General features: G+C 37.8%; 1 protein-coding gene across 2 annotated transcripts in view; it reads right to left on the bottom strand.

Annotated features, from left to right (window-relative positions):
- Positions 1-13,809, bottom strand: part of LOC107103341 (mitogen-activated protein kinase kinase kinase 12-like) — a 27,224-nt gene extending 13,415 nt beyond the window's left edge. For both annotated transcript variants that reach the window (XM_015403017.1, XM_015403024.1), the window contains exons 1-5: positions 13,581-13,809; positions 10,531-11,040; positions 2,865-3,048; positions 1,592-1,783; positions 1,075-1,233 (exon numbers count right to left, since the gene is read on the bottom strand). In XM_015403017.1, coding sequence (XP_015258503.1) covers positions 1,075-1,233; positions 1,592-1,783; positions 2,865-3,048; positions 10,531-11,017 — 1,022 coding nt within the window. In that variant the 5' untranslated portion in view covers positions 11,018-11,040; positions 13,581-13,809. The remainder of the gene's footprint in view (positions 1-1,074; positions 1,234-1,591; positions 1,784-2,864; positions 3,049-10,530; positions 11,041-13,580) is intronic.
- Between the last annotated feature and the right edge of the window lie 2,889 nt (positions 13,810-16,698).

Genomic DNA, 16,698 nt, shown 5'->3' with positions numbered 1-16,698 from the left:
ATATATATATATATATGTATATACTTTTTATATATATATGTTACTGTGTTATTTACAATAAATTTGCTGTGTTTCTTATGTTACCATCAGCTTTCCAAAAGATTTCCCAGAATGTTTTCATTAAAATCTATTATTTATAGCTTTCAGCAATATCTTGAAGAAGCACCAGCTGTGGTTACATGGCCAATTTTGTCTGAAACAGGACCTGGTAATGATTGATGATTTGTAGAAAAAAAAAAATTATGTGACGAATTTTTCATCTGAAATATATTACATCCATGTCATTTTGTGAATCATTTTGGCTGTAAATGATTTACGTTTTCTAAGAACATATTTAGGGTTTTCTAGCTTAATTTGACAGTGTGGTATGAGGTTGTTAGCTCAGTTCAAAATAGATTTTTTAAACATAGCTACATTTTCTAATTTTCATTTGTTTACCTAAAAGGAATTATGCCCAGCCGCTGTTCATTGTTAAAACACTAAAAACACCATATGTGTACCATCTGACAATGCTTAACCCCAACATGCTGCTTTCTTACTCATTTTGTGCTATGGACTCCTTTCAAATGATTTACATAGATTTCAGCAAAAATGTACACTACACGCCCTGGCTTTGCTTTCTTTTTACATCAAAAGCTTTTTAATCCTATTTTCACTCCCAGCTAATGCACTGCTGGCCGAGGGCCAACCCATCCGAAGGCTTGGAAGGTTATTCCAGCCTCTCCTGAGCACTGCAGCATCTGGCAGATCAATTATTAAATTAGCTGGCGTTCCTTTCAGGATGGAGAGGAAGAAGGAGGGATTGTAGTAAAGGAGAAATAGGGAGGTAGAAAATGTAGGGTGGTGGGGGAATAAAGCTTAACATAGGGCTACCCATCAGATATGGTGGAGACCCTATAGAGTTTCATGTAATGAGATATTATACATCATGCTGAATAGATTTTCTAGAAATAGGATCCTTTGCGCTGGTAGACTGACGCTAATGAGATTCTATGCTGATTTGGTGACTGAAAAGACAAATCATCAGGGATCACAAAGAGGAAAAGCAAAGTTCAAGAGGGTCATGACACCTACCAAATATCCACCTTCTCTGAAACGGGTTCATTGCGGATGACCTCAGGAGCCATCCAGGCCACAGTTCCAGCAAAAGACATCTTGGTGCTTTTGTCATTAAGCTCCTTGGATGTTCCAAAATCAGAGATCTTCACTGCGTCATCATAGGTGATGAGCATGCTGAAATAAAATATATATGTTCAATTAAAATCACTTCATTTAATCTGTTAGTAGTTTAGTCTCATATTATATCAAAGTAATTTTTTTCCGTAAAACATAATAATTACAAAGGCTTGCAAGGCCTTTGAAATTTCTCTCTTTTTTTTTTAAACTCAAGGTCACCATCCTGAGCATGTTGACAACTAAATCTGTAGCTTTCTTGGTAAAATGGGAAAAATAGCTGCTCAGTTCTCTTAATCTGTGTTGACACTTTACCTCTTTCATGGATAAATGATGTTGAACCTACTTTTACCTAATTATTATTCTTACGTTAAGCTCGTGCTGCTGTGGTCAACGTGTGGATTTTTAGCAAACTAACTTGGGTGACTTGAGGTCTCTGTGGATGATCTTATGCAGATGAAGGTAGTTCATGCCCCCGGCGATGCCCATGGCCCAGTCCATGAGCAGGGAGGGTGTGATCTTCCTGCCCGCTCGCAGGACTTCATACAGCTGTCCCTGAGCACAGTACTCCATGATGATGCAGTAGCAAGGAGCCTGAGTACAAATACCTCTGAGAAAAAACAAAGAAAATGTTTTTTAAACTAAAATGTCAATAATAAAACTTAAGTTTTGCTCCCCTGTTCTGGAGGCCTTTAGGTAAGTAAATAACATAACAAAGAAATATTTATGAGACATTTTGAATACATTCGATTTAAATAGACATCATACTATTTAGCATAGCATATGCAGAGCTATCAAGTGGAGTTCCCCCAGAGTTTTGAAAGGGAAATTTATTTAAATGATATTCCCTTGAGATGAAACATCTCTTTTTTGAGGGGCCCTTGCCTTTTTTGTTGCTTATTTTTCTTTTGTTTTGCAGTGAAATTGAAAGATTTGCCTCACCATTTTATTTTTTTTATCATAATTTTGCTTATAAGTTTCAGCTGTACTGCCAATTTACACTTCAATGCCCTCTTTAACCAGCTACTTATAAAACATTAACAACTGATTGAGCAAAAATTATCTTTAGAAAGATTGTGACAAAACTTCTTACTTTAATAATTTCTTGAAACAAAGCAGTCATTGTAATGCATGCATGCATAATTTAGGATTCTCACAGAAGCTCACTTTCCATAATTTATGTCTTAAATTTGATAAAACATTGTCCCTTAAAATAGACCTAACAACGTTTAGACAAAACTTATTTTTTTATCTGGTAAAATCTAAAAAGAAGACCAGTAGTTTTAAGGAGGTAACTACTATTGTGTGAAACAGACCCTGACAAATCATGGGTTGACATGCCCTGCATATGAAATACATACATAGGCCAATCACCATGTATTTAGCAGTGACAGTGCACTGACTGAGATCAATATGGCTGATAGATACAATTTGTGCTGCAGCTCCGACCTTTGAAATGGAAAAGTAAATATATACTTCTTTAACATATAATACATGCAAAACAGAAATAATATTTTTCAAAAAGTATTGTCGAATTATGTGTAAAATACATTTTTTAAAAATATGTTAATTTATAGTTTTTTTCAAATTATCGAGTGATATCAAATCAAGAAAATAATTTTAAATCAGTTATTAATGTCTTCAGAAGTTTGTCATCTAGTCTAAAAAGCCATTTAATCACGTCTACCTACTTGAAAGTGATGATGTTGGGATGCTTTAACTTCCGCAGGTGCTTGATATCAGTCTCTTTTATGTTTCGCACTTTTTTCACAGCAACTTCTTGCCCGTGAAGTTTGCCTAGAAAGACAGCACCTTGGGCTCCGCTGCCCACCCACTGTAGGTCAGAAATCTCCTCAAAAGGAACTTCCCACTCCTCTGAAGAGACAAAAAGATAATGAAGAAGCTCTAGGTGAAGTTACCCGGTAAGTAGCAGCATGTGAGTTATAAATACAGTGTAATCATTGCACTGACCTCTACTGACTACAGATCAGTTGAACTTGAATGATGAAACACTTAGGCAACACTGTGTCTGAGAATCCTCTTTCTATTCTTAGTGAGTCTTGCTTCACTTTAATAAGGCCAAGGAGAAGATCTTAGAGATTTCTTAAACCTTTTTTCAAAGATGACTTGCTTTAAAATGTAATATTATAAAGCATACAGTTTTTACTGCATGTAATACAAAATATAGGGTAGGCTATATCAATTGAAAGAAATCATCAAATACAGTCTTTTCTCATTAAATCTATGTGCAGCAGGACATTTAATTTGCTTCAGATATTCTTAACAACCCATACATACAAGGGAATTAAAACCAGTCCGTATACTGTTATTTGTCATACATTTTAATGTTACAGGGACTGATAGTTGAGCAAACATTGCAAAACAGTCTATAAATTAAGGCCTAAGGGTTCCCATTATCAATACAGTTTAATTGAAATGACTTTACATATAAACGATGAGCAACGAGCATGACCAAAAACAAGAAATGTTGAGATTGAAAATTTTTTGATTTTGTCCTCAAACTTTAGTAAACAGGAATGTTTTCATTACTGATTTAAAGGAGCCAGCGATGTAACGATTCCTGTCTTGCCTGTGTAGCTGCTGTCTGCAGTCTCAGTCCCTGCTACCTCTGGACACGCAATCAGGGCTGAGCGGTTACACCTGTGGCAGCTCCAATTACCAGGAGTTTCTTCACCTGGAATGATCACTATATATTCCTTGCTCTTCCTGTCTGTAACCATCAAGTCCTTGCAAGCTGTTTGTATGAGTTAATCATCCAACAATCCTTGTCTTGACCTCCTTATCTTAACCTGTCTTGTTCCTGCTTTTGGCTTGCCTTGCATCTCTCCTGTCGGATGCTGCTGTGGACTTCTGATCTTTGGACATCGACCTCCTGCCTTGCCTCTCGACCAAGTCTTTCTGCCTCTGCTCCTCCCTGGATTTTTCTGTCAGTCCCATATGACCCAAGCCTGAACATAGGATCTGCCTAATGTCACTGTCCCTCCACCCTACACCTAATCTTAAATTGTACAATTTAAAATCCAGGTTGCCAGTGCTGTAATTTCGAAACGGTTGATTTATTGATTACTACAAAACAAAAGGCAAGCACTATCTTTTATGTACTCCTTTTGTTGTGGTGAGGGGGGTCTACAGCACTAGTAGCTAGTTGTTTGGACTGTAGGCTGACAAATGATGATACAGGAAAGGGGGTATGAGACAGGGGGAGAGACATGCAGCAAAGGAGCACAGGTAGGATTCAAAACCAGGTCGGCCACGTCGAAGACTAAGGCCTCCATATATGGGTGGTGTGCACTACCACTGCACCACCGAAGCACGAACATGTGCTCCTTTATGATATTAAGCTAATATGTAGTTGTTCTAAGATGCAAAAGACCTCAAGATTTTTGTCTTTTATTTGTGGTTTTGAGGCTCACGGAGTCCAACCAAAAGCTGATTTCTAACCTTGTACTTTCATGACAAAAAACAATTACTTCTCTCCTTTATGCTAAAGAAAAATGGGTACCTGACTATTTATGAATGATTTGGACAAATACTGTGGTAAACTATGGTCAGGTGGTGACGGAAATATGAAATTATTTGACATTAGCATCTTATTTAGCATATAGATTTAATGAATATATGCAGAGCAGCTTTGTGAAATTCTGCTGCACCTTATCAACCTTAGCCTAACCCAAATGACAGTACACATGTTATCGAAGACCTCCTGCCTTTTCCTGGTACCAAAGAAAACTCAGCCATCACGCCTCAATGGCTGTAGACCTCTTGCCCTGACCTACAACATCATTATAGCATCATCTTCAAGAGATACTCCTGTTTGCCCACTTAAGTAAACAACAATCTGCTATCAGTTTGCTTATTGCCATGGAGTTAAGGATGCCATCATACCCCTGCTTCAACAAACCTGCTATAATTTACACAAAGCAAACAGTACTGGAAAGATCATTTTCTTTGATTTCACCAGTGCACTGATTTGCTGCACAGGAGCACCACAGGGAAGGGTATTCTCACTCTCTTTCTCTACCTTCCATTTCCAGTACAAGACAGTCCTGTTGTCTGCAGAAATACTTGGATGAATTGGATGAGTCATTGGGAGAATCAAAGAATGACAATAGTGTTGTGATTTACCTTAAAAAAAACTGTAACAACAGCTCCATCAAATCCAGAAGAGATGCCTGCCTAACTGCTATTGAGCCATGAAAAACCACATATCCTTGACTGAGTTTTGCAACTAGTTAACAAGCTGCAACCAAAGATCTGACCCTGCTGCACCTACCCTTTTAGACTTAGATTTAGACAATTTTATTGTCATTTCAGTCCAGTCCACTCATTTTACTAACATTCCAGTTTTTCCAGGAGGAGACAACTACAGTGAAACCTTGTTTCTCTTTTGGAAATGTAGCCTGGACAGGATTTGGTTAGGAAAGTAATGAGATTTGCTACAGAAAGTCTTTGCTTGAACTCACTGTTGGATGTCCTATTAAGTCATTTAAATTTGATAATCTAATGGTTTCTGTGAAATACTGCACCCCCACTCAGCTAAGTTAGACTGTTTTTATAATATGTCTTGATTCCACTGTTTGCTTCATTCCCTCTTATTTTTTTGACCAAGTGTTGTTGGTTGGTCAAGGCTAGCTGATTGATAGCCTATTATTTCACTTTTTCACAGTGATAATGTCAGGGAAACAGGTCTGTAGTCACTGAGGACTGTTTGCTGAGTCTTCTTTGGTACTGGAATAAGGCAGGAGGTCTTCCTCAAAAGTGGAACTGCCTCCTGCGTCACACTAAGGGTGAAGACGTGTTGTAGAATCCCACAGAGCTGCTCTGCACAGGCATTCGAGACTCTGTGGATGACACCATCAGGACCTGGTGACTTATTACAATTTAGTCTCACTAGTTTCCTCTTCACTTGACTTCTAAAGACAGACAGTAAAAGGCGGAGGGAGCAAAACAACTTTGCAGGGCTTCTTCAGCTTCCTGTGACCATCTAATTACAGTTATTTTTAATGCATGTTGTCTCTTGTAGTGGCTTATACTCTGAGCAGAGATTGTGACAAGATTGTGATCTGATTTCTCAAGAGCAGGTCTTACTTTAAAGATGTAGGAGTCCTTGACATTTACATAAAAGAAGTCAAATTTTTTTCCTCTGGCATAGCAGCTGACAAACTGTTGGAACGATGGCAGTGTAGCAGACACCGAGGTGTGATTAAAATCACCAGTTATTGCTACACATGTGTCTGGAGCTTAACAACAACAACATAATTGATTACCTCACATTCAGTGGTAATGGAAGAAGGTTACTAGATTGTTACTAAATGTTTTAGTAAATGGTTACTAAAAGAACACTGGTAAACACCCAGGGCAAATACAGGTAGTCGAAATAGTCGGAAACCAACTGCCAATAGTTCAATATCTGGGTTGCAGTGACAAATCTTCACAGTAATATGTCATGGATGACACCATCTGTTGTTCACAATAACTGCCAACCCACCTCCTTTCAATGTTCCAGTCTTAAAATCTTTATTTGCTCACATGGTCAGAAAACATGGCAGAGAAACGCTGGAGTCTGAAATATGATCTTGCAGCCACATTTTAATAAAACACATACTGCTGCATTGCCGATATTGTCACTGGGTTTTTGCTAGGGTTGGAGTTCTTCTAACTTCTTTCCTAAAGTTTTCACATTGTGCATGATTATAGCCCCTGCTCTGCATTTCAGGAACCTACTTTTCAACTTAGCTGGTAATTTGTAAGTAGTTGATGTACTATTTCAGCTTTAGAGATATTAAAAAGCTGTTCCCGGATGTAAAAAAAAAAAAAAAATCTACTTGCTGTGTTAGCTGTGGTTACACATCACCACAAGTATCCAAAAAAAAAATTGCTATCAGTAAAATTCTTTCCGGTCTTACAGCACTTAAAACCAGAAGCAAAAACCATCAGAAAAAAGAAACTCTTATCAACAAATGGAGAAACTAGCAATCAAGCAGAGCTACTCCATTATGCAGCCACCTTAAGCAGCACAATACTAGGAACAGACCATATATTTCATTAACTTCATTAAAGTTAATGTAATGTCTTTATTAGAGTGTCATACAACAACAGTGGCTTTAGTCAGAGACACTCCAGAACTAGAGACTGACAGAAATATATATTTTTTAAGGTCAATAGTTTTGATATCAATCTTACAGATTACTGATATATTATGGCCTATTGGGTTAGAATAGTGCGCTTGTGTTCTGGAAAGTTTGCAAGTACCTGGTTTGATCCCCACATCCTCCACTCTGGGTTCCTGAGCAAAACCCTTAACCCCTCATTGCTCCCTGGGAGCCACACAATGGCAGCCTGCTGCTCCCCAAGGGAATGGGTCAAAATACAGAGAACTCATTTCCCCATTGAGGCACAATAAAGGGATTTACATTACACATTACATTATATGCTAATACTTTTTTGGGGGGACCTGTATTTCAACCTGATATTGCTTTTACATAATAAAAATTACACAATAATAAATGACAAATTTTATATATTTAAGTTATAACAGAAAGAAATATTTATTTTAAAAAATCAAACAAAACCTTCTCAATGGAAAGCAAAAGGAGAAATGGAAAATATATGTATTTCACATGATCTTGGTATGGCTACTGAATGTAATAATACTAATGAATTAGTCAACTCATACATTTATTGGCTCATGCCACCACAAGAATACAATACAAGCATTAACCAGATGATTTATTAGTCTACTTCTATTCAGAACTACTGTATGATAGTCAACTACAGGATATTCATCCTGCCAACAGCCATCAACATTTAAAACAACACCAACAGTAAGTGTTGCAAGATAATTTAATAATCCTTTGTAATAAATAATTTCTTAATCTCTCTCAGTTTAAATTGTATGATCAAGTTGTTAAATGCATGGCTAACTGACGTAAACAATAACCAGCACTGATTTCAAACATATTTCTGCAGCTCTGAATGTCCTAGTAAGACAAAATCTATAAGTGGAGAGAACAATATATCATCATGAACTAACAATATTCAAGTCCCTTTCCACAAAAAAAGGAAAACTCATAAGCAGAGGAGTTGGCCAAAAGCCAAGGCCACTAGCGGAGAGCCTTAAGGAGATTTGGAAGCAGCAAGTCCAGTTCTTTAATGAAAATAATCAGTTATCAACACAACCGCAAAAGTCTTGATAAAGTCTCCACTGTTGAAGAAAAAGTGTGTTTATATCAATTAAAGTTTCATGCTTAATATCATGGAAACAAAATCAATTTCAGGGAAAGTGTCATCTTATGAGAACACATCATAACAAATACACCAACAGTGATGTTTAAAGATGGAAACATCGTGTTGGAGACAGATTTTTACTATGGTCTCAGCAGGCTTCTTACAACTTAATAAAGGAAGAATTTAGTGAGGCATTCTTGATCAGAATCTAACTTTATTCCAATTTAAAATCTGTTAAAAGAACGAAAGATCAGAGAGCATAGAAGAGCCTTCAAATTTTAAGACAGCTTGCTTAGACGGATTATTGTTACCAACAACTAATATCAGTTTCATTTCAGTACCACATTAGAGAGATATTGTAGCATACTTCTGTCATTATCGACATCAGTTTTTTAAGTACAACATGAAAACAGATGTAAAAAATGTAATTTAAACAAGATAATTTCCTATATGAATACTTAAGCAGAAAATAAAAGCAGTTTTTTTTTTTACAAAATAAAAAAAAAACACTACCTCAGTGGAGGTTAACCTTTAGTAAAGCATGGAAAAGCTGAAGGAAGCCATAACAAGATATGACCATGGCTGATATCTGGATGAACCTCCTAACCTGACACTCGGTATACAGACAGGGAAGCTCTAATCTCTTGTGGGTAATTCTCCCTCAGACTCCTAAATCCTACTTAGTGCCATTGAGGGGCTGACACAAAACAGGGGTTCAACAACTCAGAAGGGGTTTGTAGGATGGAGAGGATTTGAGAGGCTAATGGCTGGTCGTAGGGTGTATAGAGAGATGGCAAAGTATTACTGAGGCTGGTAAGTGAATAGACAGTAGGGAGTTTGGGGTAGTGGGGTCGGGGGGGGATTCCCTTACTGCTGTGTTCTATGTGCGTAAAGAATGACTGTTAATATCCAAGAGACATATAACCCATTCGCTCTGCTGCTGTTCTTAACCCGGGGAGAACAGCAGTAGAGTGAGCTGTATTGAGACAGATTTATCATATTAATGAGGATGAAATGAATGATTAATGCCCAGCAGTGATCGATTGAGTGCTCCGCCTCTAATGGGCGTCTCAATTTTTTTGTAGTAAAGACATCAGTCCAGCTCTGACATGTGAGAATATCCTCGGCTCTTCTTTGATTTGGAAACATGAGCTCTCCTCCAACCCTCTTGATAAGTAACAGGATGCCTTTTGTTTCTCCTGATATCCACCACAAAAAACAATCAGGTCCTGAGAAATGTTGAATGTAAGCAATCGTTACAAGTTGAAAAGTGGTTCATTTAAGCCACACCGTTGTACAGAATAGAAGAGCATAGAGGTGCAGATGGACTGGGGATGATAAAAGAGGTGGATGAAAAGCAGAGACAATATGAGACGGGAGGAGGGGAAAAAGTGAAGTCAATGGGTGATAAAACATCGAAAGGCAATACAGCCAGGGAAGGGTGTAAACCTGCCAGCTCTGTCTCTTATATGAGGTACAATATTTCTCCAAAACATTAAGCATGTTATTTCACTTATATTGCTAATATCAGTGTTTCAGTTTGCAGATGAGTGTCTGTGCGCGTGCATCTGTCCATGTGCATGCGTGTCAGGTTTGCTTTAATAGAGATGAGAGGTGCGGGGTCAGAACGTGGCTATGAATAATTCATGAAGCAGATTTGGAAGAGCAGTCTCGGGGGAGCCCTGTGCTTTTGTAGTGGCTGCAGACATAAACAACACAGCGTCACAGGGAGTGGGTTTCACTGAGGGGGTGGGTGGTGCTTGTGGGAGGTGGGCACGAGCAGGCAAATAGATCAGATGGGATGGTTTAGGGGGGTTGGGGGTATCAGGGGAAAATGAGCATGCTCCAGCTCTGATAGAGTCTGCTACCCTGGAAGCAGCTCATTCCTGTCAGGGAAAGTGCTTATTTACAACGTGGCTTTTGTGGGAGTCATTTTTCTACCTACTGCTTAATGTAATTAAACTGGCAGATAAGATCATTCAATTAGCATATCAAAGCTTAACTAGGGAATGTAATTGAGGATAGTGGCTTCTGTCATAAATAACTTAAAGCAATCATTAACAACAAAGTTTATTGAAGCTTGCTCACTTTATACAGAAATAGACTTACCGTCCAGGTCGTGTTTGTGCTCTGTAGAGTAAGCTTTGCCAATCATAGTCCAGACAGGCCGAAGACACCCAAACAACCCCTCCAAAAACCCTCCTCCCCCTCCGGTGGATTGGCATTGCAACCTGGCGTTGTCCACCTGGCTCCTGACCACAGAGCTGTCCGGCTCTTGCCCCTCTCCCTCATTCCTCCCACTGCTCCCGTCATGCTCTTGTAGTTTCAAAACACTGTTGGCAAAGTGCTCCTGCTGTTCCTCGCCAGGTGTCTGGTTGTGCCCTAGGGTCTTCCCCTGTCCTCCTCCAGGCTCTATGGCACCCCCCGTGTCTATGGATAGGACGTTCCGGAGTACACACTGGGTCGGGGTGAGGTCCATTTCTGGGGTACAGGGGGTCTCGGCATCGAGCCGGCGAAAAGACGGTGGGTCAGAAATGGGTGTGTTGAAGCCAGACAGGGTGGGGGAGGAGGCATGGGGTTCATGAACGAGCGCCATCAAAAAGACTGGAGCAAAGGAAGCTGTAAAGACAAAATATATAAATATATATAAATATCATAAAATTAGCTGAAATGAAATGCCTTTCCAGTAGTTTAATGTGCTTGGTAAGCTACAATAAAATCCATAGAGTGCATTTCAAAGGTTGGATGCTTCCCAAATTCAGAGACCTTCTAAATCACAAACTGTGTGAAAAAATGCTCGGATGACACAAAACACCATTCAGCTAAAAACGTTAATTATGTCTGAACATTCCCAAACTAATTAGTTAAGGACCTGTCCAACAATCATCTCTCTTCTTCTATGTATGTTAGGCTGTGAAACTCACTTAAAAAGCTAAGACATAAATTGCCTGGCATCTTAGTAAAGATGTGTTACAAGTTAGAAAATGTATTCACATTTTCAACAGTAGGATATTTTCACACTTTAGTACTGAGAAAAAAAACAATCTTTAGTATCGCTACATTTAAGAGATAGTTACTTTTATGTAAAGTCACAATTTTGGTACTCCTCTAAAAATCAGTATAAAATAAATGTACCTGAAATACATTTTTGATGGATTCTTTTGAAGTTAATTAATGTTTCCAGGAACTTTTAATTTAGTAGTCGAGTGCTTTCTTTCCATGGACTTTATGATGCACACACTGGCTTCTGTTTTATTGTGCATATGTGTACTTCTATTTGTCTATTTTTCATGATTCCTTTTAATCAGAAATGTTCTCAGTAGGGTTATTCTATTCCTTTCTATTGAAATTATGAATAGAAAAGCAGTGAGGATTTAAGGAAATATCTAAAGTTCCTTGTCAGTACACTCCAGACATCTTTGTGGACTTGGTTTAGGTTTTTGCAGTAAACATTTCAGGTAGGTCTGTGGCAAAGCAAATGATGACTATAAGGAAAAAGCTGTCCTAGTCAAGGTTAATGGTGGAGGATCTGGGATGATATGGGCCTGTGTCTTTCTCCCTTCCAAAATCCCTGCAAACTTGGCTGGAGTGGATGACCTCGGGAACTCAAGACTTCACTGAACATTTTCAACATAGCCCTTTCAATTTGACAAGTAAACAAAAAACAAAAGAAATGTTACTTTAATTTGGATAATGATGGTTTATGATTAAAAACAACATGTACCTTCTTTCCAAGGCATATAGGTTCCTAGAACTAAATCCAAAAAAGAACTATGGCTGCGGTGACACAAGACAGGAGCCAGTACTCTAAGAGATGCAGAGATATTTAACAAAAATAAATGGACAAAGGTCACTCTCTTCATACACTTGTAACTAAATAGCTATCATAGGAGAACACAGTGATATCATACTGGCAAGAAAAAGGGTTCCCAAAATATCAAGTGGTTTTCTTTATTATAATGTTTTGATTTTTATAAACTTTTCAAGTTATACTACTACACACAAAAAAATACATTTACATTTTTACCACACATTAGCTACATATGCTTTTCACACTTTTTACCTATATCATATCTGAGAACATGTTTTTTTTGAAGAAATGACAAAAAAAAAAAAACTATGAGAGTTCCTTTGTTAAATGAAAATACTCCTTTTAACTGAACTGATGGTGCCACAGCATCACAATAATCACAAAAAGAGGGTAGGAATGGAAAGCAAGTAATGATCTATGGGCGACTGTTGGCTTTTTACATGAAACAGCATCATCTGTGTATTGAAAAGGATAAGAGCAGTTTATTGAATTCTGCTTTTTAAAGCTCTGCACGTCTCCAAGGACAACAGCGACTGTGTGCTTAACAACGAAAGGAAACCTATCATTTCTTGTCAGAGCCTTTTGAAGCGTTTCAAGGACATAAGCCTTTCATTGATGAAGATGACAAAGAGGAAAATATATTACCTGATAAATACCAACTTAAATCCAGGACATTGTAGAGTATATTAAAACAAATATTATTTTAGAGCACACATAACCTGGACATCATTTTGTGTATCAGAAGGAAATTTTAGAGTGCACTTTCGATATTTTCTAACCTAAGAGTCTGAGTTTTACAATTTAATCAATGTTTATTATATTATTGATGTTTGATAATATTGTGATAAAGATTTGGTCTGATGCATGAGCTGTCAGCAGACTGTCTGCATCCCAGAGATGCAATTATGACTATTAATTCCACATTAACAATACAGATGGTAAAAAAAAGAAAATAATGCACTGACTGCAGGAATCATTAACCTTGATCAACTAAAAAAAAAAAATATCTACCTCATTATAATTTTCCACCTCAGCAGAAACCCCACAACTCAGACACATCTGGTGTAACACATCATTCACATCCCACTGATCCTGCTTCCTAACAGTCCTGCTTTAGTGGAGTGATGGAGGCATCAGCTGCAGGAGGAGGAGGAGGAGGCTGCGCGCTGTTACAGGCCACTGCATCCAGGATGTTTCCAAAGCGCATCGCCGCCTGTCCTCCAAACACCGCTGCCTCTACTGACAGCATCAGATAAAAACACATTCTGACTGATTTTTAACCATATTAAAGGAAGACGCCTTTTCCTGCTCTCATGTTTTCTCCTATCGTTCAAAAAATGGTTCCTACCTCAGTGCGGACAGCAGGACTCCATCGTTTTTGATTGCATGTGTTTTCCTCGACAGTTAAGGATCGAATTTCAAATAATAACCCGGTAAGAAGCTGATATTTTTTTCCTCCTTCTCAGAATCCGGTGCACCTGCTTAGCAGCGCTTAAATCCAATGAACGGCACAGAGAGCCAAAATAAAACACCTCCCTCTTTCCATCACCTTCTAAGGACACAGTCTGCGCACACTCAGGAATTTATACCATGGTCTCATATAGTAAACAGGACTGATGAGGAGCAAGAGCGAGATGGGAGGGGAAGGAGGGAGGGATTCCTCCAATCAGAGAAGAGCTGCGCCGTTACGCACAGAGCCCGGTGAGACAGGGGCCCAGCTCAGGTACAGAGCGCAGAGGGGTTTGTGTGTGACTGAGACCTCACTGTAAAACAGGGAGGAGGAGGTCAGCCTGTATGTGAGGTGATCAAAATGATGTCATTCCCAAGGCATCTAGCATTTGACTGGACAGCAGAATGTAAATCCCTTCAAAACCTATTAACGCCCTGTGCATGGAGGACGCTTTAATTGCCGCATAAGCTGCCAGCTCCGTCTGCCACAGCCTGGAGATGAAGGGCAGGTTTTCCTTTATTATCTTATGTCTGCAATCTCTACTGACCCTATTTTTTCGCTGGCACCTGAAAGGGACCTCCCCCACGATGTAATCCTTATTCTTTCAACAACTTTAATCGATTTAAATTATAATGAAAGGCTGTAAACAGCTGGTTATCCAAAATAAAAAGTACCGTTCTGTGTTTTGTAAAGCAGTTTTCATTATCAGCAACATGACACCTAAAACAAGGGGGGCATCCATGTTTTAACACAAGTTTAAACAAGTTTTCTATTGCTGCTCTTTCAGTAAATTGCACACTGCAGAAATTAACTAGAAATAAGTAAAATAATGATTAGATCAAGTGTATTTACCATTAATTTTAGTAGGTTAATGGGATGATTTGCCAATAGGATGAGTATTTTTACTCTTAAAATACGATAATTAGATTATATGCACTTGTAATAAGACAATGCAGTTGCTTTTTCTTATTTTAAATGTAAATTGTCTTGTTTCATTGGAAAGTGTCTCGCTTACCTCCTTAATTCAAGACAAAATGCACTTATTTTAAGAAAATATTACTTATTTAGATTAAATTTTTTTGCAGTGCATGGATCTTAGTTGGGAAAATGTAATATGACATTTTTTTTTTGTTAGGATCTCATCAACAGTAAAATCTGCATTTGATAACCTCTTCTTCAAACTATAATAGCTGGGCATGTCCAGCACTGGGTTGAGCTACTCTAAACAAGTCATAAAACACAGTTAGAGATTTATTTTTTTAATACAAATCTGTACATACTTAAAAAAATGCTAATATATATAAAATTATAATTTAATCTAAAAACGCTTTTGTAAAAGAGAGGGCTGCTCAGCAGGAGGGGCTCACCCATTGTGCAAAGTACATGAAGTGCCTCTGATCAAAGTGAAATTTTCACAGCCCCCTGTTTTGGAAACTCCTGCACAGCTTCAGAAAAATGCCTCAGACTTTATTTTGGTCTGACGAATCTGTAGTTTTCATGCGGTATTAAAAAAAGAAAATATAAAGTCTGAAAAATCCAGCATGTTTTTAATAATACAGATCATGAATCAGAGTTAAAAGTAATGAAACTTGAATGTTTAATGAATGACTGAGAATTTCGTTGTCGAAATTCTGTATGACCCCAGAGACTAAGCAGTTACAGCTCTGTAACCCTTTTTTAGAGCTAAATCCAAATCCAGCCCTTATCTTACAGATTAGGCCCACGTTGGGTTTAAACCCATAACGATGACCTCATCGTACTGTTTGCGGACTGTGGGGGAAACCTCGACTAATACACAGACGAACTGTAACAGATCGCTACAAAAACAAGCAGTGAAAGCCTCCCTGTTCACTCCACTTGACTGATGATTCAAAAACACTGCAACAGATTTGAGATGTTCTATTTTTCTACAGTAAAGCTTAAAAATTGATGTAGTTTAAAGTCAGAAAACAAAGGTCTTAAAGTATGAAACATAGTTAAATAAAAGTTTTCCAAACTGAATTTTTATTGGAGCACAAAATTGTTTATTTAAACTATTTTACTTTAGTTGATTTTTGCCTAAAGGGACTTTGAGACACATGCATCTTTAAAACAGAAAAGCAGTGACATGTGTAGAAAATAATGGGTAGTCAGGAAAAGCAGAATATGATTATTTTGGGGGAAAAAAACAACATATCTTATAGGGAACATGCTGAGTGTGAGAGTGATCTTGTTTTCCCCAAAGTTTTCACCAGTCTCCCCATTAGAAGCATTTTGTGACTCTACAATAAAAAAATAAAAAAAATTGGAGTCTTTGTTCAGGGAGCAAAAGTGACTCAAGCCTAAAGGGAAAGGACATAACAAAGTTTATACCGCGGTAACAGAAAAACCCCACAGCTCCAGATGAGTCAGAATATATTCAACTGATGTGCCTCAAATTGTTTTCCTATATTTTCATGCTTTGGGTTTTACTTTGCATGAGCTCTCTGTTGTAACAAAATCTACTGTTATGAAACAAATTTTTCTTTTCTCACCAAACATTCTTTCTGCCTTGTAATTACCTACAATTCATACTGTCAGAGCTAAATAAATAACATTGTATACATTGATTTAAGGAAATTTAAAAGAGCATTGAAAGAACATTTATTAAATATAGAGGTAAAACACGATTAAGACTGTGAGGGAGTACAGAGTCGTCTTCACTTGCTGTGCTTTGTAGTTTGTTTTGATTAGTTTGGATTGTTTCTGTGTATGTATATGGGTATATATGTATATGTACATATATATGTGTATATGTGTGTTTGTATATATGTATATGTATAGATTATGGGAGATGTTGTTTTAATGTCCACATAATTGTATTTCAAACTAAACTAAACTAAACCATGTCATGATCGGTTTAGAGATAAACCCACATGCAGAACACCACTGGAGACTTGGTAAAAGATTTAACAGAGTTTATTTAAGTTTCAAACAAATGTCAAGAACAAGATTCAGGTTCTGGTCCGGGCAGGATTCTCTGGCGTCTGCAGAGACG

The sequence above is a fragment of the Cyprinodon variegatus genome, unplaced genomic scaffold (assembly GCF_000732505.1).
Source record: "Cyprinodon variegatus isolate N-32 unplaced genomic scaffold, C_variegatus-1.0 Scaffold34, whole genome shotgun sequence".
Taxonomy (NCBI): Eukaryota; Metazoa; Chordata; class Actinopteri; order Cyprinodontiformes; family Cyprinodontidae; genus Cyprinodon; species Cyprinodon variegatus.
Note: the sequence above shows the minus strand (reverse complement) of the source record. Positions and strands in the feature narration are given on the sequence as shown.